A 20,495-nucleotide genomic window follows, 5' to 3' on the forward strand; every position below is an offset into this window, starting at 1 on the left:
TCAACAAGACCACACCCGCCAGGCCCATGTGGATGCTGTTCTCTACCTTGTAGTCCCAGGAGGCGGGGCCTGGAAGCAGAGGGAAGGGGTCACTGACAGGTGGACACTACCCTCCAGGCCAGGCCCTAGGGAATAGGAGCCCACTGTCCAGAAAAGACTCAGGAGGACCACACCAAGCTTGGGTCCCCACTCCCGAGGTCAGGATCCATGAGGGAGCGGAGGTCTCCAGGGGCTCCTGTGAAGGGGGTGGGGAAGCGCTGAGCCCAAATTCCTCTCCATCTGCCCCACTCACCTGGCCCTTCCCTGCCCACAGCACCCACACCTGGCCTCTTTCTCTGCCCCTCCCAGTAGAGAGGCCACCCCGACATGCCTCAGAAAGGCTCAGGGAGATGAGGGCGCCGGATGGCACCCTCTCTGCTTCCACTTATCTGAGCGGCTGGCCCCCCCCCCTCAGAACATCCCCCCACCCTCCACACATGAGCACAGGCAGCTGGGCCTGGCCCCTGGACACATGGGGTGGGAGCCCCCTGACCCGGCCACAGGGTCACAGGCCCTGCACGCTGAGCTCACCTCGAATGGCCACTGTGTCAACCACAGTCCCCCAGGGCAGGGAGGTCACAGGGTCAGGATCACCTGGGTGGACACCCCCAGGCCTGGTGGGTGGGGGCCACCCCTGGGCATGAGCCCCCACCCATGGGATGTCAGAGTCACAGCAGGATGAGGAGAGAGGAGAGAGAAGACACGTGGACTTAAAGGAAGAATTTTCTCTCCCCCCAAACTCACTCCTTCATTCCCTCCTTTTCTCCCTCCCGGTTCACTCTCCATGTCCTTGCTGGACACAATAAAAAAAGTCTGGCAAGTGCAAAATCTCCAGGGAGGGCTAGAGGCTGGAGACCAGGAGAGCTGCTATTGCAGCTCAAGCCCCAGGGAGTCGGCCCACAACATGCAGAGTCAGTTCTGTTCTCTTCAGCCAATGTGAGGAGGCCCTCCCACATGGTGGAGGGCAGTTTGCTTCTCTCCCATGTCTTAGAGTCCCAGGGTGGGCTTGGCTGGGGATCATGCTGATACTGAGAACAATGAGCCAAGGTTCGCCCCAACACCCCGATTGTGTCTCAGGAACCCGAAAAATGAAATCGCGGACCACAAGATTGAAGCAAAAGTGTGGAAAATTTATTGCAAGCAGATTGAGACTCCCACATGGGGAGAGGGCTCAGTAATGGTATCCACTGAAGCCTGTGGTCTAGGGGTATATATTTGCTACAAACCTGCTCTCTATCTCCCCCTGTGGCCACCTGATTGATTCCCTCAATTGCTCTTGCCCAGATGCAGACCAGAACCTTCCAGGTTTCTCTGCCTTAGCTCATCTTATTGTTGCAGCCCCTCCCTAGTTCCCGTGCCTCCCCTCTGAGTCTAAAATCATTCTGCTATTTCTGGGTGGTAGGATTCCCTGGTTAGGTTGGCTCACGTGGCTGTGCCACCATTTTCCCTTGTTTCCCCTGGGGCACTGCCCTGTCTGCCGTCTTGTCAATCATGCTGACTCCTCTCAATGGTCCTGGGAGAATGAGAGGTTGAGGCCAAGCATCCTAACCCACGTGGACCTGGGTTTTCTTGTCCTTGAACAACAGCGGGGGTGGCTCTGGGCTTCCTGGGCACCAGCGTGAGCCTCGGGGCCCTCAGAGAGCTCCCTGCTGGGGCCCTGGGGTGCCCTCTCTCTGGGAGGCTCCCTTGTGTTTATTTCTGTGGTCCCTGTGGGACCGTGTGCTGGCTGAGCCCAGCTTCCACCAGAATCGCCACCAGGATCAGCAAGGCCACGCCCGCCAGGCCCAGGCGGATGCTGTTCTCCACCGTGTAGTCCCGGGAGGCGGGGCCTGGAAGCAGAGGGCAGGGGTCACTGACAGGTGGACACGACCCGCCAGATCAGGCCCTAGGAGACAGGACAAAACTGCGCAGGTGAGCCCGAGGAGGGGACACCCCATGCTGAGCTGTGGGGGACATCCAGGAGGGGAGCTGAAGTCTCCGGGGGCTCCTGTGAAGGGGGCGGGGCAAGATCCTCTCCCTCTGCCCCACTCACCTGGCCCGTCCCCGCCCACAGCGCCCACACCTGGCCTCTTTCTCTGCCCCTCCCAGTAGAGAGGACACCCCGACACGCCCCAGAAGGGCTCAGGGAGACGACGTCACCGGATGGCACCCTCTCTGCTTCCACGTGTCTGAGCGGCTGGCCACCCCTCAGAACGTCCCCCCACCCTCCACACACTAGCACAGGCAGCTGGTCCTGGCCCCTGGACACACGGGGTGGGAGACTCCTGACCCGGCCACAGGGTCACAGGCCCTGCACTCTGAGCTGACCTCACCCGGCCACTGTGCCGACAGTCTCTCAGGGCAGGGGGGTCACAGGGTCAGGATCATCTGGGTGGATACCCCCAGGCCTGGTGGGTGGGGGCCACCCCTGGGCATGTGCTTCCCCCCATGGGATGTCTGAGTCACAGCAGGATAAGGAGAGAGGAGAGAGAAGACACTCAATTTTAAAAGAAAAATGTCCCTCCCTCCCTCTCTCATTCCCTCCCTGCTTCCCTCCCTCCCTCCCTCCCTTCATTTCTCCACATGTCCATGCTGGACCCTCAGTTCCTCTCAGGGTCTGACCACACCTGACTAGGGACAGCCTCATCCAAAAAAAAAATGCCCCAAAGCACCGTCCCCCGATGGTCAGGACCCCATGGACCAGGGCACTTGCCCTTGGAGGACGGACCCCTGGGGACACATTGCCTGAGTCCCACAGAGCCTTGCCAGGGGAATGGGCAGGGCACCCCCATCTGGAGGGGAAGGACTCGGGGCCCCTTGAAGGGGTCTGTCCCCACCTGGTGGCTGGAAGCTCAGGCCCCACCGAGCCCAGCAGGGACAGCTCTGTGTCCCCTCTGAGGCGGGGCTCAGGGTCCAGGCCACCTTGTTGTCCAGATGGGACCAGACTCCAGGGCCCTGAGCCAGGGGTGAAGGCCGAGGGTCCTGTGTGCAGAGGGAGGGGAGCCCCAGGGCTGGGTGTGAGTGGGAGGTCAGGGAGCCTGAGGACAGAGACGCGGCTGGGACCCACCTGAGGGCGGAGCGGAGAGGTCCTCCTCGGTCACCTGCAGCTGCACGGGCTCACTGCGCTCAGACCAGCCATACACATGTGCATAGAAGCATTGATAATGCCCAGCAGTGTCGTCACTCACTGCGGGGATTTGGAATCTGGCCTCTGTCCCCTGCGAACCATTTTGAGGCGCACTTATCTGATCAAGGGGTACAGGTATTCCATCTTTCTCCAGGTAGAAAAACTCAGCCCCAGCTGGGCCCCGGCACTCGAGGGTCACAGGCCGTCCCCAGGGGAGCAGAGGGCCTAGCTCCACCCTGAGTGAGGGTTTGGGCAGCGCTCCTGGGAGGAAACAGACCAGGATGTCAGGCTCCATCATGAGGAAATCGCCACACTTCACACCTCCCATGTTTTGAGTGTGTATGTCAATGGTTCTTAGCAACCTTGAAGAGCTGTCCAACGCTCACCACAGCCCAATTCTAGACCATTTGCACCATCCCTCCCCGAAGAGACGAGCCCATCTGCCCCTCCAGGTGATAGGATTCTCATTCCTCCAGTGACTTCCCCAGGTGACACTAGGACACGAGATCTGTTGACATCATGGCCTTTTCTTAGGGGGACACGGGAGCTGTCAGAGCAGCCTGGGGCCATGGACAGGTCCTCCTCCCCACGGCCACTCTCTAGGGGGACAGACAGGCCTCGGAGGGAGGCAGATGGTGAGGATGAGCAGGTCACTCATGGGGATAGAGACGCTGGAGTTGGAGATGGAGGGAATGAGCTGGCTGGGTCTGAAGGCAGCTGGGGTGATTGTGGGGACCAATGGGGGATTCAGGGCTCCATGGAAAGTCTAGTGGGTTTGGGGGTGAAGTTCCAGCCCAGATCTGCACATAGAACCCAAGTGGGTGAGGACTCCTAACTCCTGGGCACGTCCTCTGAGCAGCACTCACTGAGGTCCCCTCTGCATTTCCCACCTCCCTCTCAGCCCACGTCCACTTCCTTGTGATGGAGGCTCCTGACACCCCAAGTGTGTAAACTGGGCTGGGAGGGGAGGAGAGGGCTCTGGCCCAGAAACAGGAAGAGGCATCCCAGTTACCCAATCCCTGAGAGACATAGCCGGCCCCGCCCAGCACTCATTCCCTCGGTCGCTCCTTCCCTCATTCCTTCACCCACAGCTTAGCTCCCATCGCTCCCTCTACAGACGCCACCTTGTGCCATTACCCCCAGGCCTCAATGTTGGGGGTACCTCAGGACTTGTGCAATCACCCAGGGGATGTCTGAGTCACCCCAGGATAAAGAGAGAGGAGAGAAAAGACACTCGATGTTAAAGGAAGAATTTTCCACCCTCCATCCCTCCCTCCCTCCCTCCCTCTCCATGTCCATGCTGGACCCTCAGGTCATCTCGGGTCTGCCCACACCAGGCTAAGGGCAGCCTCATCCAAAAATGCCCCAAAGCACCGTCCCCCGCTGGTTAGGACCCCATGGACCACGGGACTTGCCCGTGGAGGGTGGACCACAGGGGACACATTGCCTGGGCCCCACAGAGCCTGGCCAGGGGAAAGGGCAGGGCACCCCCATTCTGAGGGGAAGAACTCGGGGCCCCTTGAAGGGGTCTGTCCCCACCTGGTGGCTGGAAGTCAGGCCCCACCCAGCCCAGCAGGGACAGCTCTGTGTCCCCTCTGAGGCGGGGCTCAGGGTCCAGGCCACCATGGTGTCCAGATGGGACCAGACTCCAGGGCCCTGAGCCAGGGGTGGAGGCCGAGGGTCCTGTGGGCAGAGGGAGGGGAGCCCCAGGGCTGGGTGTGAGTGGGAGGTCAGGGAGCCCGAGGACAGAGACGCGGCTGGGACAGGGTTCGGGGCCCGGGGACCCACCTGAGGACCGAGTGGAGACATCCTCCTCTGTCATCTGCAGCTGCACGGGCTCACTGCGCTCAGACCAGTCAGACCCTTGGTGATAGAAGCACTGGTAATACCCGGCAGTGTCTTCAAGCACGAAAGGGATGTGGAATCTGGCCTCTGTTCCTTGAGTACCATCTTGAGAAGCACTTTTCTGATCAAGACGTACGGGTCTTCCATCCTTCTCCAGGTGGAAAAACCCAGCCCCAGCTGGGCCCCGACACACGAAGGTCACAGGCCGTCCCCGGGGGATCGCAGGGCCTGGCTGGGCCCTGAGGGAGGGCTTGGGCAGGGCCCCTGGGAGGAAGCAGAGCAGGATCTCAGGCTCCATCATGAGGAAATCTCCAACCTCACACCCCCGTGTCTTAAGAGTGCAGCTCAGTGGTTCTTAGCAAACTTGCAGAGCTGTGCAGCCCTCACCACAGCCTGTTCTAGACCATTTACACCACCCCTACCCCAAGAGACCACCCCCTGTACCCCCTCCAGGGAACTGAATTATCATCAGGGTGCGGGGCCCTGGGACCCACCTGAGGGCCCAGTGGAGACGTCCTCCTCCGTCACCTGCAGCTGCAGGGGCTCACTGAGCTCAGAATAGCCATACACATGTTCATAGAGGCACTGATAACGCCCAGCAGAGTCCTCACTCACAGCGGAGATGTGGAATCTGCCCTCTCTCCCCTGCGAACCATCTTGAGGCCCACTTATCCGATCAGGCGGTACAGGTATTCCATCCTTCTCCAGGTAGAAAAACTCAGCCCCAGCTGGGCCCCGGCACACGAAGGTCACGGGCCGTCCCCGGGGGATCACCGGGCCTGGCTGGGCCCTGAGGGAGGGCTTGGGCCGGGCCCCTGGGAGGAAGCAGAGCAGGATCTCAGGCTCCATCATGAGGAAATCTGCAACCTCACACCCCCGTGTCTTAAGCGCGCAGCTCAGTGGTTCTTAGCAAACTTGCAGAGCTGTGCAGCCCTCACCACAGCCCAGTGTAGACCATTTGCACCATCCCTTCCCCAATAACCCCCCTTTGCCCTCCAGGGGAATGAATTCACATCACTCCAGTGACCTCCCCACGTGACACAGGTTCTGGTGACATCATGGCCTTTTCTTAGGGGGACAGGGGAGGTGTCAGAGCAGCCTGGGGCCCTGGGTATGTCTCCCTCCCCACGGCCACTCTCTAGGGGGACAGACAGGGCTGGGAGGGGGGCAGTGGGTGAGGATGAGCAGGTCACTCGTGGGGACAGGGACACTGGAAGCGAGATGGTGGGAATGACCTGGCCAGGTCTGCAGGCAGCTGGGGAGATTGTGGGGACCAATGGGCTGCAGGGCCCCCTGGGAAGTCTAGTGGACATGGGGGTAGAGCTCCATCCCAGACCTGCTCACAGGACCCCAGTGGGTGAGGTCCCCTGACTCCTGGGCACGTCCTCTGAGCAGCACTCACTGAGGTTCCCTCTGCATTTCCCACCTCCCTCTCAGCCCATGTCCACTGCCTTGGCGATGAGGCTACTGAAACCCCAAGTGTGTAAACTGGGCTGGGAGGGGAGGAGAGGGCTCTGGCCCAGAAACAGGAAGGAGGCATCCCAGTTACCCAATCCCTGAGAGACAGAGCTGGCCCCGCCCAGCACTCATTCCCTCGGTCGCTCCTTCCCTCGTTCCTTCACCCACAGCTTAGCTCCCATCTCTCCCTTTACAGACCCCACCTTGTGCCATTACCCCCAGGCCTCAATGTTGGGGGTACCTCAGGGCTTGTGCAACCACCCATGGATGTCTGAGTCACCCCAGGATAAAGAGAGAGGAGAGAGAAGACACTTGATGTTAAAGGAAGAATTTTCCTCCCTCCTTCCTTCCCTTCTTTCCCTCCCTTCTTTTCTCCCTCCCTCCTTCCCTCTCTCCATTCCTCCCTCTCTCCCTCCCTCCCTCCCTCCCTCCCTCCCTCTCCATGTCCTTACTGGACCCTCAGTTCATCTCAGGGTCTGACCACACCAGGCCAGGGGCAGCCTCATCCAAAAATGCCCCCAAAGCACCGTCCCCCGCTGGTCAGGGACCCCAAGGACCACGGGACTTGCCCACGGAGGGTGGACCCCTGGGGACACATTGCCTGGGCCCACAGAGCCTGGCCAGGGGAAAGGGCAGGGCACCCCCGTCCTGAGGGGAAAGACTCGGGGCCCCTTGAATGGGTCTGTCCCCACCTGGTGGCTGGAAGCTCAGGCCCCACCCAGCCCAGCAGGGACAGCTCTGTGTCCCCTCTGAGGCGACGCTCAGGGTCCAGGCCACCGTGGTGTCCAGATGGGACCAGACTCCAGGGCCCTGAGCCAGGGGTGAAGGCCGAGGGTCCTGTGTGCAGAGGGAGGGGAGCCCCAGGGCTGGGGGTGAGCAGGAGGGCAGGAAGCCCGAGGACAGAGACGCGGCTGGGACAGGGTGCGGGGCCCGGGGACCCACCTGAGGGCGGAGTGGAGAAGTCCTCCTCTATCATCTGCAGCTGCAGGGGCTCACTGAGCTGAGACCAGCCGGACCCTTTTTGATAGACGCATTGATAACGCCCAGCAGTGTCTTCACTCACAGCGGGGATGTGGAATCTGGCCTCCTTCCCCTGCGAACCATCTTGAGGCGCACTTATCTGATCAGGGAATACAGGTATTGCATCCTTCTCCAGGTAGAAAAACTCAGCCCCAGCTGGCCCCCGGCACACGAAGGTCACAGGCCGTCCGCGGGGGATCACCGGGCCTGGCTCGGCCCTGAGGGAGGGCTTGGGCCGGGCCCCTGGGAGGAAGCAGAGCAGGATCTCAGGCTCCATCATGAGGAAATCTCCAACCTCACAACCCCGTGTCTTAAGCGCGCAGCTCAGTGGTTCTTAGCAAACTGGCAGAGCTGTGCAGCCCTCACCACAGCCCAGTTCTAGACCATTTGCCCCATCCCTTCCCCAATAACCCCCCTTTGCCCTCCAGGGGAATGAATTCGCATCACTCCAGTGACCTCCCCACGTGACACAGGTTCTGGTGACATCATGGCCTTTTCTCAGGGGGACACAGAAGGTGTCAGAGCAGCCTGGGGACCTGGGTAAGTCTCCCTCCCGCAGCCACTCTCTAGGGGGACAGACAGGGCTGGGAGGGAGACAGAGGCTGAGGATGAGCAGGTTAATCGTGGGGACAGGAACGCTGGAGGCTGAGATGGGGGCCTGGCCGGGTCTGCAGGCAGCTGGGGGCGATGGTGGGGCCAATGGGGCTGCAGGCCCCCTGGGAAGTCTAGTGAGGGTGGGAAGGGACACCAGCCCGGACCTGCTCACAGGACCCCAGTGAGCAGGTCAGGGCACGTCCTCTGAGCAGCACTCACTGAAGTTCCCTCTGCATTTCCCACCTCCCTCTCAGCCCATGTCCACTGCCTTGGTGATGAAGAAACTCAAACCCCAAGTGTGTAAACTGGGCTGGGAGGGGAGGAGAGGGCTCTGGTCCTGAAACAGGAAGAGGCATCCCAGTTACCCAATCCCTGAGAGACAGAGCCGGCCCCGCCCAGCACTCATTCCCTCGGTCGCTCCTTCTCTTGTTCCTTCAGCCACAGCTTAGCTCCCATCGCTCCCTTTACAGACACCTCCTTGTGCCATTGGCCCCACAAACAGGAGAAACACAGGAGGACCCCTGCATCTTGGGGGGAAGGGCAGAGGGAGCACAGGGGCTGAGGGCGGGGGGAGTGTGCAACCCATAGCCACGCACTGTGAAACTCGCCCAGGGCTGACTGTGGGAGGCTCAGAGTGAGTGTGGGAGGCTCAGGGTGAGTGTGGGGGCTCAGGGCTCAGTGTGGGAGACTCAGGGTGAGTGTGGGAGGCTCAGGGTGGGTGTGGGAGGCTCAGGGTGAGTGTGGGGGCTCAGGGCTCAGTGTGGGAGACTCAGGGTGAGTGTGGGAGGCTCAGGGTGAGTAAGGAGGCTCAGGGTGAGTGTGGGAGGCTCAGGGTGAGTGTGGGAGACTCAGGGTGAGTGTGGGAGGCTCAGGGTGAGTGTGGGAGGCTCAGGGTGAGTGTGGGAGGCTCAGGGTGAGTGTGGGGGGCTCAGGGCTGAGTGTGGGAGGCTCAGGGTGAGTGAGGAGGCTCAGGGTGAGGGGGGCAGCGCTGACCTCTCAGAGGCAGAGCAAGGAGCCCCCGAGCTGAGACCAGAGGGTCAGGGGGGGGATGAGTAAAGCCAAGCACAGGAGCCCTCAGCCTGGGAGGAGGCCGAGGTCCAGGGGAACATGGAGTTTGTGGAAGTGACAGAAAGGCTGGGTTCTGAAGGGAACTGAGCCAGAGGGCGTGAGGACAGACAGACCCAGACAAGGAGAGAGGCTCAGGCTCATTCCAGCTGAAGACAAACCGGGAGAGGACTCTAAGGAAAACCAATGTTTGGCCTGAACATGAAACTTGAGTGAAAAACTAAATTAAAAAAGGCGGACTTACCCTCCTGCACGTGGATCATCTGGCTCAGACAGAGCACTGCAAGGGAAGCCCCAGTGAGACAGGCGCCCACCACCCGCCCGGTGCCCTTTAACGGGGTCCAGGTCCCTGAGCTACAGGAAGGACCGCCTCTCCCACCCCCTCAGACCCCCTCCTCAGCCTGGCTCCCACGGGGTAGCTCCCTCCCCTATAGCGGGGTCCACACAGGTTCCCAGGAGGCCTCCCACCACGCCCCCTCTGCCCGTGTGTGTCTGACCTGTCCCCCTCCCAGGGTCTAGAACAGCCCGGGTCCCTCCCCTGGAGCTGGGGCCCAGGTGACACAGAGGAAGAGGCCCTGCAGGCTGAGGGGCTCCCGGGGGCTGGGCACAGGTGGGGCCTGGGTGCCCCCTAGAGTCCCGCCCCTCTGCCCTGAGGCCCTCCCCTCTGCATTCTGACTCACCCAGGCCCAGGAGGGAGGTGGGATGGGGGTACATGAGCAGCCTCACAACGGCTTCTCTGTCCTTGTCCCGGTGAGGCAGGCAGGGCCCGGCCGGTGAGGAAATGTACAGGGGCCGGGTCAGGGCTCTTTTCCGTGGTCTCTCAGGAAGGGAGTGTGGCTGCTCCCAGACCCACCCTCCCCTATTGGGGAACCTGAGCGGCCGTGGTTTCCGGGAGGCATTGCTAGGGAGAGGTTTCCTCACCAGGCCGAGCCCGTGCCCAGATGAAAGCCACACAGAAGTAATTCATCAGAGACAGACACACATGACAGAAGGATGGATGGATGACACATAGATACTCAGACACATAGACATACAGTAACACGGATACACAAAGGGATATTGACATGGGTAGATACATAGGTGCATAGATGGATGTCGAGATAGTCACATAGACACAGAGAGATGGATACATAGACAGATACTAACATACATCTATATATATAAAAGCCTAAATGACTGAACGACAAGTTGACAGTTGCTAGGATGTGCACTGACCACCAGGGGACAGATTCATGATGCAGGACCTGCCCCAGGCTGGTCAATGCGCTCCCACAGCTAACCTCCTGCTGCCCCTCCCAGCCACTGGCCAAACTCCCAGGGTCCCTACCCCTGGCCGGCTGGCCCTCCTCCCTCGCCCCCTCATAGGCCCCATTTCCTGGTAAGGCCAAGGGACCCCTCCCATGCACAAATTCATGCACTGGGGCCTCTAATAGATATATAGACAATTAGACACACAGTGTTGAATAAATACTTAGTTACATAGATAGATGGATAGATAATTAGATGCACAGTTACATATATAGATAGATACATAGATAAATAGCTAGTTACACAGATAGATATATAGATACAATGATAGACACTTAGATAGACATCACAGGCAGGGAACGTTAATGACTTGTCCTCTGGTCCTCACAGGCTGACTGTCCCCAAACCACACATTTCCTTATGCATATGCCTCAATTTCTAACCTGCAAACAGGAAACTATGAAACTCTCCTGACTCAGCTCGCCTCCCTCCACCCTCTACCCTTCCCCGCACCCCCCCCCCCGCCCCCGCCATGCTCTGCAGTGTAGGCGGCACGCGGCTCAGGCTCAATGGCCATGTCTTTGTGCCTCTCTGTGCCTGGTGACCCTGGGCTTCCACTGCCTGCCAGCTGCCTCTGGTTATTTCACACTGAAAACCCTCACGTCCACAGGAGCAAATGCACTGAAGAAACAGTCATGTGGTCCACACGTCGGTGGGCGGGACTCCCGGGAAGGTTGAGTTTGCACAGAACCACAGGTGTCTGGGCAGGTGGATAGATTCTGGTCTGGATGCTGATGGGTGTCCATGGGTCCATTTAGGGCACAGAACACAGTCCCTGTGACTAGGGAAGGAGGTCGCATAGCCTCCCTCCTCCCAACACTGAGGCACATCCTTGTGACCACCCAGGGGAGGGCCCCCAGGAGGAGGAGGCAGAGGAGAGTCAGGTCCTGCAGGGAAAGGCTGAGCCTCTCAGGTCCCAGGCCAGGGATGGCTGTGAGGCTGCAGCCCCCGGCAGGCCCCAGGCAGAGCTGGGCCATCAGGAAGGGCCAAGGTGTGGGAGGGGAGGATTGGGAACTTCTGTAATAGTGTCAACAATACACATAAGGTCAGCAGAAGGGGGAAGGGGTACTATTCTGCTGGGGTCTTTTCCGAACCTACAAGCGTTCAGGAATCTGGAGAAGGGCTGTGCATAAATGGATTAAAGAGACTAGAGAAGAAATATAAATTTGGAAGGCATTTTGGAAGGCCAGACAGAAACTTGATTCTACTGACTAAGCTCCCTGAATCTCCAGACCCCCTGGGTTTTGATTCCCACAGTTTTCCCTATAGCAAAGAAGATATACATATCAAAGGTAAGGTTTGGTAAACAGTAAAGGATGGTCAGGTTGGGGGAACTGCACTCAGCTGTCTGGCAGCAGGCAATAATAATGCAAATCTTCAGCCCTAGTGAAGCTATCCATCAGCCTTCCGAGGAACTTCTCACATTTATTTTTGCTAACTACTGGAATTTGCTTTCAGCAGTATTCAGTGGCATTTTGTACATTCACCATCTTGTGCAACCATTGCCTCTACTTCATTCTAAATTATTATCATCACCCCCAGCCCCAAAAGAAATGGTGAGCCCACTGTATCCGTGCAGGTCTGTCCCAGGCACAGGACCAACAGGACGTGTATATACAGAGAGATGCATGTGGCAGGATTGGCTCATGCAATTCAGGAGTCTAGCAAGACCAAAATCAGCAGGGAGGGCTGATGGCAGGAGACCAGGAGAGCTGGTGTTGCAGTTCAAGCCCCAGGGAGTTGGCCGGCAGTGTCCAGGGGTCAGTCCTGTTCTCTTGGAGGCCCACCCACCTGATGGAGGGCAGTTTGCTTTCCTCACATGACTTAGAGGCCCTGGATGGGCTGGAATGGGGATCATGGTGATACCCAGAACAGCGAGCTGAGGTTTCATCCCCCCTCCTTATTGTATGTCATGCACGCAAAGAATGAAATTGCAGACCAAGAAGATTGAAGCCAAAGCGTGGAAACTTTATTGCAAGCAGATTGAGACTCCCACATGGGGAGAGATTCAGTCATGGTTGCCACTGAAGCCTGTGGTCTAGGGGTATATATTTGCTACAAACCTACTCTCTATCTCCCCCTGTGGCCACCTGATTGATTTCCTCAATTGTTCTTGCCCAGAAGCAGACCTGAACCTTCTGGGTTCCTCTACCTCAGCTCACCTTATTGTTGCATCCCTTCCCTAGTTCCTCTGCCTCCCCTCTGAGTCTAAATCATCCAGTTATTTCTGCGCGGTTGGCTTCCGTGGTTAGGCTGGCTCACATGGCCCTGTCTGCCCTGCCTACATTCCACCTGCCTTTGTTTCCCCCTGGACCCTGCCCTGTCCGACTGCCTGTCAATCAATCCGACTCCTCACTGGTCCTGGGAAGATGAGGGGTTAAGGCCAATCATCCTAACCCACGTGCGGTTCACTTCTTTTTTAACAACAGCAGGGGCAGCTCTGGGTATCCTGGGGTCCAGTGTGAGCCACCGGGCACTCAGGGAGCTCCCTGCTGGGGCCCTGGGGTTCCCTCTCTCTAGGAGGCTCCCTTGTGTTTATTGCTGTGGTCCCTGTGGGACTGTGTGCTGGCTGAGCCCAGCTTCCACCAGAATCGCCACCAGGATCAGCAAGACCACACCCGCCAGGCCCAGGCGGATGCTGTTCTCCATCGTGTAATCCCGAGAAGCAGGGCCTGGAAGAAGAGGGCAGGGATTAGTGACAGGTGGACACCACCCGGCCAGGCCAGGCCATAGGAGACAGGAGCCCATGTCCAGCAGAGCCCGAGGAGGGGACACCCCAGGCTGAGGTCCCCCCTCTCCAGCCCAGCCTCAAGGTTGGGGAGCTGAGGTCTCCAGGGGCTCCTGAGAAAGGAGCAGGGCAAGCACTGAGCCCAAGTTCCTCTCCCTCTGCCCCACTCACCCTTCCCTTCCCCGCCCACAGTGCCCACACCTGGCCTCTTTCTCTGCTCCTCCCAGTAGAGAGGACACCCCAACACGCCCCAGAAGGGCTCAGGGAGACGAGGACACCAGATGGCACCCTCTCTGCTTCCACGTGTCTAGCGGCTGGCCCCCCTCAGAACGTCCCACCACACTCCGCACACTAGCACAGGCAGCTGGTCCTGGCCCCTGGACACACGGGGTCGGAGCCCCCTGGCCACAGGGTCACAGGGCCTGGACTCTGAGCTCACCTCACCCGGGCACTGTGCCACCCACAGTCCCCAGGGCAGGGAGGTCACAGGGTCAGGATCAACTGGGTGGACACCCCCAGGCCTGGTGGGTGGGGGCCACCCCTGGGCATGGCTCCCCCCGATAGGATGTTTGAGTCACAGCAGGATGAGGACAGAGGAGAGAGAAGACACTCAGTTTTAAAGGAAGAATTTTCCCTCCCTCTCTCCCTCCATTCCTCCCTCTCCATGTCCTTGCTGGACCGTGACTCCAGTTCCTCTCAGGGTCTGACCACACCTGGCCAGGGGCAGCCTCATCCAAAAAAATACCCCAAAGCACCGTCAGGGACACCATGGACCACGGGACTTGCCCATGGAGGGTGAACCCCAGGGGACACATTGCCTGGGCCTGTCAGAGCCTGGCCAGGGGAAAGGGCAGGGCACCCCCGTCCTGAGGGGAAGGACTCGGGATCCCTTGAAGGGGTCTGTGCCCATCTGGTGGCTGGAAGCTCAGGCCCCACCCAGCCCAGCAGGGACAGCTCTGTGTCCCCTCTGAGGCGGGGCTCAGGGTCCAGGCCACCGTGGTGTCCCGATGGGACCAGACTCCAGGGCCCTGAGCCAGGGGTGAAAGCCCAGGGTCCTGTGTGCAGAGGGAGGGGAGCCCCAATGCTGGGGGTGAGCGGGAGGGCAGGGAGCCCGAGGACAGAGACGCGGCTGGGACAGGGTGCGGGGCCCTGGGACCCACCTGAGGGCGGAGCGGAGACATCCTCTTCTGTCACCTGCAGCTGCACGGGCTCACTGCGCTCAGACCAGCCATACACATGTGCATAGAGGCAGTGATAACGCCCAGCAGTGTCTTCACTCACCGCGGGGATGAGGAATCTGGCCTCTAATCCTTGAGTACCATCTTGAGACCCAGGTTTTATACCAAGGGGTACAGGACTTCCATCCTTCTCCAGGCGGAATTGGAGAGTCCATACCAGGGAACTGCACACGAAGGTCACGGGCCGTCCCCGGGGGATCACCGGGCCTGGCTCGGCCCTGAGGGAGGGCTTGGGCAGGGCCCCTGGGAGGAAGCAGAGCAGGATCTCAGCCTCCATCATGAGGAAATCTCCAACCTCACACCCTCCTCCCTCCCTCCGTCCCTCCCTTCCTCTCCATGTCCTTCCTGGACCCTCAGTTCATCTCAGGGTCTGACCGCACCAGGCCAGGGGCAGCCTCATCCAAAAATGCCCCAAAACATAGTCCCCGCTGGTCAGGGACCCCATGGACCACGGGACTTGCCCATGGAGGGTGGACCCCTGGGAACACATTGCCTGGGCCCACAGAGCCTGGCCAGGGGAAAGGGCAGGGCACCCCCATCCTGAGGAAAAGGACTCCAGGCTCCTTGAGGGGGTCTGTCCCCACCTGGTGGCTGGAAGGTCAGGCCCCACCCAGCCCAGCAGGGACAGCTCTGTGTCCCCACTGAGGCGGAGCTCAGGGTCCAGGCCACCGTGGTGTCCAGATGAGACCAGACTCAGGGCCCTGAGCCAGGGGTGAAGGCCGAGCGTCCTGTGTGCAGAGGGAGGGGAGCCCCCAGGGCTGGGGGTGAGCAGGAGGGCAGGGAGCCCGAGGACAGAGACGCGGCTGGGACAGGGTGCGGGGCCCTGGGACCCACCTGAGGGCGGAGCGGTCACGTCCTCCTCTGTCATCTGCAGCTGCACAGGCTCACTGCGCTCAGACATGCGGGACACATGGTAATAGGAGCAGCGGTAAGAGCCGGCCGTGCCTTCAAGCACGGCGGGGATGAGGAAGCTGGCCTCTAGTCCTTGAGTACCATCTGGATACCCAGGTTTTATACCAAGGGGTATAGCACTTCCATCCTTCCACAGGTAGAAAAACTCAGCCCCAGCTGGCCCCCGGCACAGGAAGGTCACAGGCTGTCCCCGGGGGATCACCGGGCCTGGCTCGGCCCTGAGGGAGGGCTTGGGCAGGGCCCCTGGGAGGAAGCAGAGCAGGATCTCAGGCTCCATCAGGAGGAAATCTGCAACCTCACACCCCCCGTGTCTTAATCATGCAGCTCAGTGGTTCTTAGCAAACTGGCAGAGCTGTGCAGCCCTCACCACAGCCCAGTTCCAGACCATTTGCTCCATCCCTTCCCCAGGAGACCACCCCTCCCCCCTCCAGAGGACTTAATTCTCATCACTCCAGTGACCTCCCCACGTGACACAGGTTCTGGTGACATCATGGCTTTTTCTCAGGGGGACACGGGAGGTATCAGAGCACCCTGGGCCCCTGGGTATGTCTCCCTCCCCACGGCCACTCTCTAGAGGGACAGACAGGGCTGGGAGGGGGGCAGAGGGTGAGGATGAGCAGGTCACTCTTGGGGACAGGGATACTGGAGTCTGAGATGGTGGGAATGACCTGGCCGGAGCTGAAGGCAGCTGGGGGAGATTGTGGGGACCAATGGTGCTGCAGGGCCCCATGGGAAGTCTAGTGGAGGTGGGAGGGGACACCAGCCCAGACCTGCTCACAGGACCCCAGTGGGTGAGGACTCCTGACTCCTGGGCACGTCCTCTGAGCAGCACTCACTGAGGTTCCCTCTGCATTTCCCACCTTCCTCTCAGCCCATGTCCACGTCCTTGTGATGAGGCTCCTGAAACCCCAAGTGTGTAAACTGGGCTGGGAGGGGAAGAGAGGGCTCTGGTCCTGAAACAGGAAGGAGGCATCCCAGTTACCCAATCCCTGAGAGACACAGAGCTGGCCCCGCCCCAGCACTCATTCCCTCCGTCGCTCCTTCCCTCATTCCTTCAGCCACAGCTTAGCTCCTATGTATCCCTGTACAGATGCCTCCTTGTGCCATTGGCCCCCAAAACAGGAGAAACACAGGAGGACCCCTGCCTTCTTGGGCGGAAGGGCAGAGGGAGCACAGGTCTGAGTAGAGAGTGTGCAACCCAGACATGCGCTGTGACACTTGCCCAGGGCTGAGTGTGGGAGGCTCAGGGCTGAGTGTGTGAGGCTCAGGGTGAGTGTGGGAGGCTCAGGGTGAGTGTGGAGGCTCAGGGCTGAGTGTGGAGGCTCAGGGCTGAGTGTGGGAGGCTCAGGGCTGAGTGTGTGAGGCTCAGGGCTGAGTGTGGGAGGCTCAGGGTGAGTGTGGGAGGCTCAGGGCTGAGTGTGGGAGGCTCAGGGTGAGTGTGGGAGGCTCAGGGTGAATGTGGGGGCTCAGGGTGAGTGTGGGAGGCTCAGGGTGAGTGTGGGAGGCTCAGGGTGAGTGTGGGAGGCTCAGGGTGAGTGTGGGAGGCTCAGGGTGAGTGTGGGAAACTCAGGGTGAGTGTGGGAGGCTCAGGGTGAGTGTGGGAGGCTCATGGTGAGTGTGGGAGGCTCAGGGTGAGTGTGGGAGACTCAGGCTGAGTGTGGGAGGTTCAGGGCTGAGTGTGGGAGGCTCAGGGTGAGTGTGGGAGGCTCAGGGTGAGTGTGGGAGGCTCAGGGCTGAGTGTGGGAGGCTCAGGGTAAGGGGGGCAGCGCTGACCTCTCAGAGGCAGTGGGGGAGGCCCTGAGCTGAGACCAGAGGGTCAGGGGGGATGAGCCAAGCCGAGCACAGGAGCCCTCAGCCTGGGAGGAGGCCGAGATCCAGGGGAACATGGAGTTTGTGGAAGTGACAGAAAGGCTGGGTTCTGAAGGTAACTTAGCCAGAGGCGTGAGGACAGACAGACCCAGACAAGGAGAGAGGCTCAGGCTCATTCCAGCTGAAGACACACCAGGAGAGGACTCTAAGGAAAATCAATGTTTTGCTGAACGTGAAACTTGAGTGAAAAACTCCATTTAAAAAGGGGACTCACCCTCCTGCGTGTGGATCGTCTGGCCCAGACAGAGCACTGCAAGGTAAGGCCCAGTGAGACAGGCGCCCACCGCCCGCCCGGTGCCCTTAGACGGGGTCCAGGTCCCTGAGCTACAGGAAGGACCGCCTCTCCCACCCCCTCAGACCCCCTCCTCAGCCTGGCTCCCACGGGGTAGCTCCCTCCCCTACAGCAGGGTCCACACAGGTTCCCAGGAGGCCTCCCACCACGCCCCCTCTGTCCGTGTGTGTGTCTGACCTGTCCCCCTCCCAGTGTCTAGAACAGCCCGGTCCCTCCCCTGGAGCTGGGGCCCAGGTGACACAGAGGAAGAGGCCCTGCAGGCTGAGGGGCTCCCGGGGACTGGGTGCAGGTGGGGCCTGGGTGCCCCCGGAGTCCCGCCCCTCTGCCCTGAGGCCCTCCCCGCTGCGTTCTGACTCACCCAGGCCCAGGAGGGTGGTGGGATGGGGGTACATGAGCAGCCTCACAACAGCTTCTCTGCCCTTGTCCCGGTGAGGCAGGCAGGGCCCGGCCGGTGAGGAAATGTGCAGGGGCCGGGTCACGGCTCTTTTCCGTGGTCTCTCAGGAAGGGAGTGTGGCTGCTGCCAGACCCACCCTCCCCTATTGGGGAACCTGAGTGGCCGTGGTTTCCGGGAGGCATTGCTAGGGAGAGGTTTCCTCACCAGGCCGAGCCCGTACCCACACAGAAGTAATTCATCAGACACAGACACACACGACAGAAGGATGGGTGGATGACACATAGATACTCAGACACATAGACATACAGTAACACAGATATACAAAGGGATATTGACATGGGTGGATCCATAGGTGCATAGATGGATGATGAGATAGTCACATAGACACTGAGAGACATAGATACATAGACAGAAACTAACGTACATCTATATATATAAAAGCCTAAATGACCGAATGACGGGTTGACCGTTTGCTATGATGCACACTGACCATGAAGGGACAGATTCATGACGCAGGACCTGCCCCTGGCTGCTCAGTGCACTTCCACAGCCAACCTCCTGCTGCCCCTCCCAGCCACTGGCCAAAATCCCAGGGTCCCTACCTCCAGCCGACTGGCCCTCCCAGCCCAATAGGCCCCAATTGCTGGCCAGGCCAAAGGACCCCTCCCATGCACAAATTCATGCACTGGGGCCTCTAATAGATATATAGACGCTTAGACACATGGTGTTGAATAAATACTTAGTTACATAGATAAATGGATACATGGTTAGATCCACAGTTACATATATAGATAGATACATAGATAAATAGATAGTTACACAGATAGATATAGAGACACAATGATAGACACTTAGACATCACAGGCAGGGAACGTGAATGACTTGTCCTCCTGTCCTCACAGGCTGACTGTCCCCAAACCACACATTTCCTTATGCAAATGCTTCAGTTTCTCAGTGCAAAGGGGAAACCATAAAACTCTCCTGACACCTCCATGCTGTTACTGGGAGAGCACAGAGCTGAGGGGGGCACTGGAAGGACTCAGCCTGCCCCCTCTTTCTCTACACGGCAGGCAGCACCCCACTCAGGCTCAATGCCCTTGTCTCTGTGCCCCTCTGTGCCCCTCTGTGCCCCTCTGTGCCCGGTGACCATGAGCTGCCATATGCACACTCCCCTGCCTCCCAGCTGCCTCTGGCTGTTTCTAAACTGAAAGCCCTTTGTCCACAGGAGCAAATTCAGTCATGGTGGTGGGAGGGGCATCTGGGAAGGTTGACTTTGCAAAGAACCAGAAGGTTCTGGGCTGGTGGCCGGATTCCCATCTGGAGCCTGATGAATCCAGGTCCACTTAGGGCACAGAACACAGTCCCTGTGACTAGGGAAGGAGGTCGCATAGCCTCCTCCTCCTCCCAACACTGAGGCGCATCCTTGTGACCGCCCAGGGGAGGGCCCCAGGAGGAGGAGGCAGAGGAGAGTCAGGACCTGGAGGGGAAGGCGGAGCCTCTCAGGTCCCAGCCCAGGGATGGCGGTGAGGCCCCAGCCCCAGGCAGAGCTGGGCCCTCAGCAAGGGACCCCTCGTGGCTCTCCCAGACCTCAAGCTCAGTCCCAGGGGAGACCGCCCAGTGGCCACTGCTGTTCAAGGGGCAGAGAATGGGGCTCTGGGTGTGGGCCGGCCCTCGGCACCCAGGCCCACGAGCAGCGTGATCCTCGGCCTCAACCCCCACCGCCCGGATCTGCAGGCGCCCAGCCCAGCGGAGCCCGCGCCTCTGACACACGGAAGGTCAGAGTGGCTCCGTGTGGGGAAGGATTGCAGGAGGTGCCCTGTGGACTGGAGCGGGCGGTGTGGCCACAGCGGGGGCTCCCCCAGGAGCTGCAGGGACGGGGGGGGGGGGGGGGGCTGTGTTTGCAGCCACTCTCCTCGGGAAGCAGTTCTCTCCTGGGTGAGAACACGCCCCCTCGATTCCCACAAAGCACCCCTCCGCTGAGCGCCGCCCCCGTGCAAAGGCAGACACAGTGGTCTGCCCAGTACTGTCACTCCCTGCCCACCAAGCGGTCACACGTGTTTACACGGGCCCCCCAGGTGGGAACGCGGGTGAGGGGGAGCAGGACAGAGCAGACACCGAGAGAGGCTGGGCTCACAGACGGGCTGCAGCCGTGAGGGGCTGTGGGTGCCGAGCGTGCAAGGGCGCCTTCGGTGGGTGCCATGCGGCCCAGCCTGTCCCTGCTCCTCAGGACACAGGGACCCTCTGGCATCTCAGCACCCACTTTGTCCCAGGGCCCCAGGGGGCGTGTCTGAGCATCCGTTCCTGCCCCTTCGGTCCAGGTGGGATCTCTCCTCCCAGCACACGGCCCCCTACGGCGCCCTGGTGTTCAGCCCCCGGACACACCTCGGGGGATTGGGGGAGTCCTAGTGCAAGGTCGCCCCCTCTTCGCCTGCCCGCAGGAGTGCTACCGGGGACCCGGCCTCCAGGTGGCCTCTTTAGACCAAATAGCAGGAGGGATGTCCTTCTGGGCAGGGGTGTCCCTGCACCCCATGGGCCTGTCCTGGGCCCTGCGTCCCCCAGGTGGGCAGTCGGAGGTTCAAGAAGAAAAGACTCGCCCTGGCTGGAGTGTCTCAGTGGTTAGAGCATC

The 20,495-nt window shown here is 60.1% G+C and overlaps 2 protein-coding genes across 2 annotated transcripts; both read right to left on the reverse strand.

Annotated features, from left to right (window-relative positions):
• Window positions 1-1,731: 1,731 nt before the first annotated feature.
• LOC307116152 (platelet glycoprotein VI-like) lies at window positions 1,732-7,745 on the reverse strand (the record flags this gene model as incomplete). Its single annotated transcript, XM_079799825.1, has 6 exons — window positions 1,732-1,868; window positions 4,685-4,828; window positions 4,934-5,167; window positions 5,485-5,575; window positions 5,678-5,850; window positions 7,391-7,745. The coding sequence occupies 6 exons, from the start codon at window positions 7,743-7,745 to the stop codon at window positions 1,732-1,734; spliced, it is 1,134 nt and encodes a 377-aa protein (XP_079655951.1).
• Window positions 7,746-12,970: 5,225 nt separating this feature from the next.
• LOC307116153 (platelet glycoprotein VI-like) lies at window positions 12,971-15,590 on the reverse strand (the record flags this gene model as incomplete). Its single annotated transcript, XM_079799826.1, has 3 exons — window positions 12,971-13,107; window positions 14,324-14,644; window positions 15,236-15,590. The coding sequence occupies 3 exons, from the start codon at window positions 15,588-15,590 to the stop codon at window positions 12,971-12,973; spliced, it is 813 nt and encodes a 270-aa protein (XP_079655952.1).
• Between the last annotated feature and the right edge of the window lie 4,905 nt (window positions 15,591-20,495).

Source organism: Cnephaeus nilssonii, assembly GCF_951640355.1.
Source record: "Cnephaeus nilssonii genome assembly, chromosome: 20".
NCBI lineage: Eukaryota > Metazoa > Chordata > Mammalia > Chiroptera > Vespertilionidae > Cnephaeus > Cnephaeus nilssonii.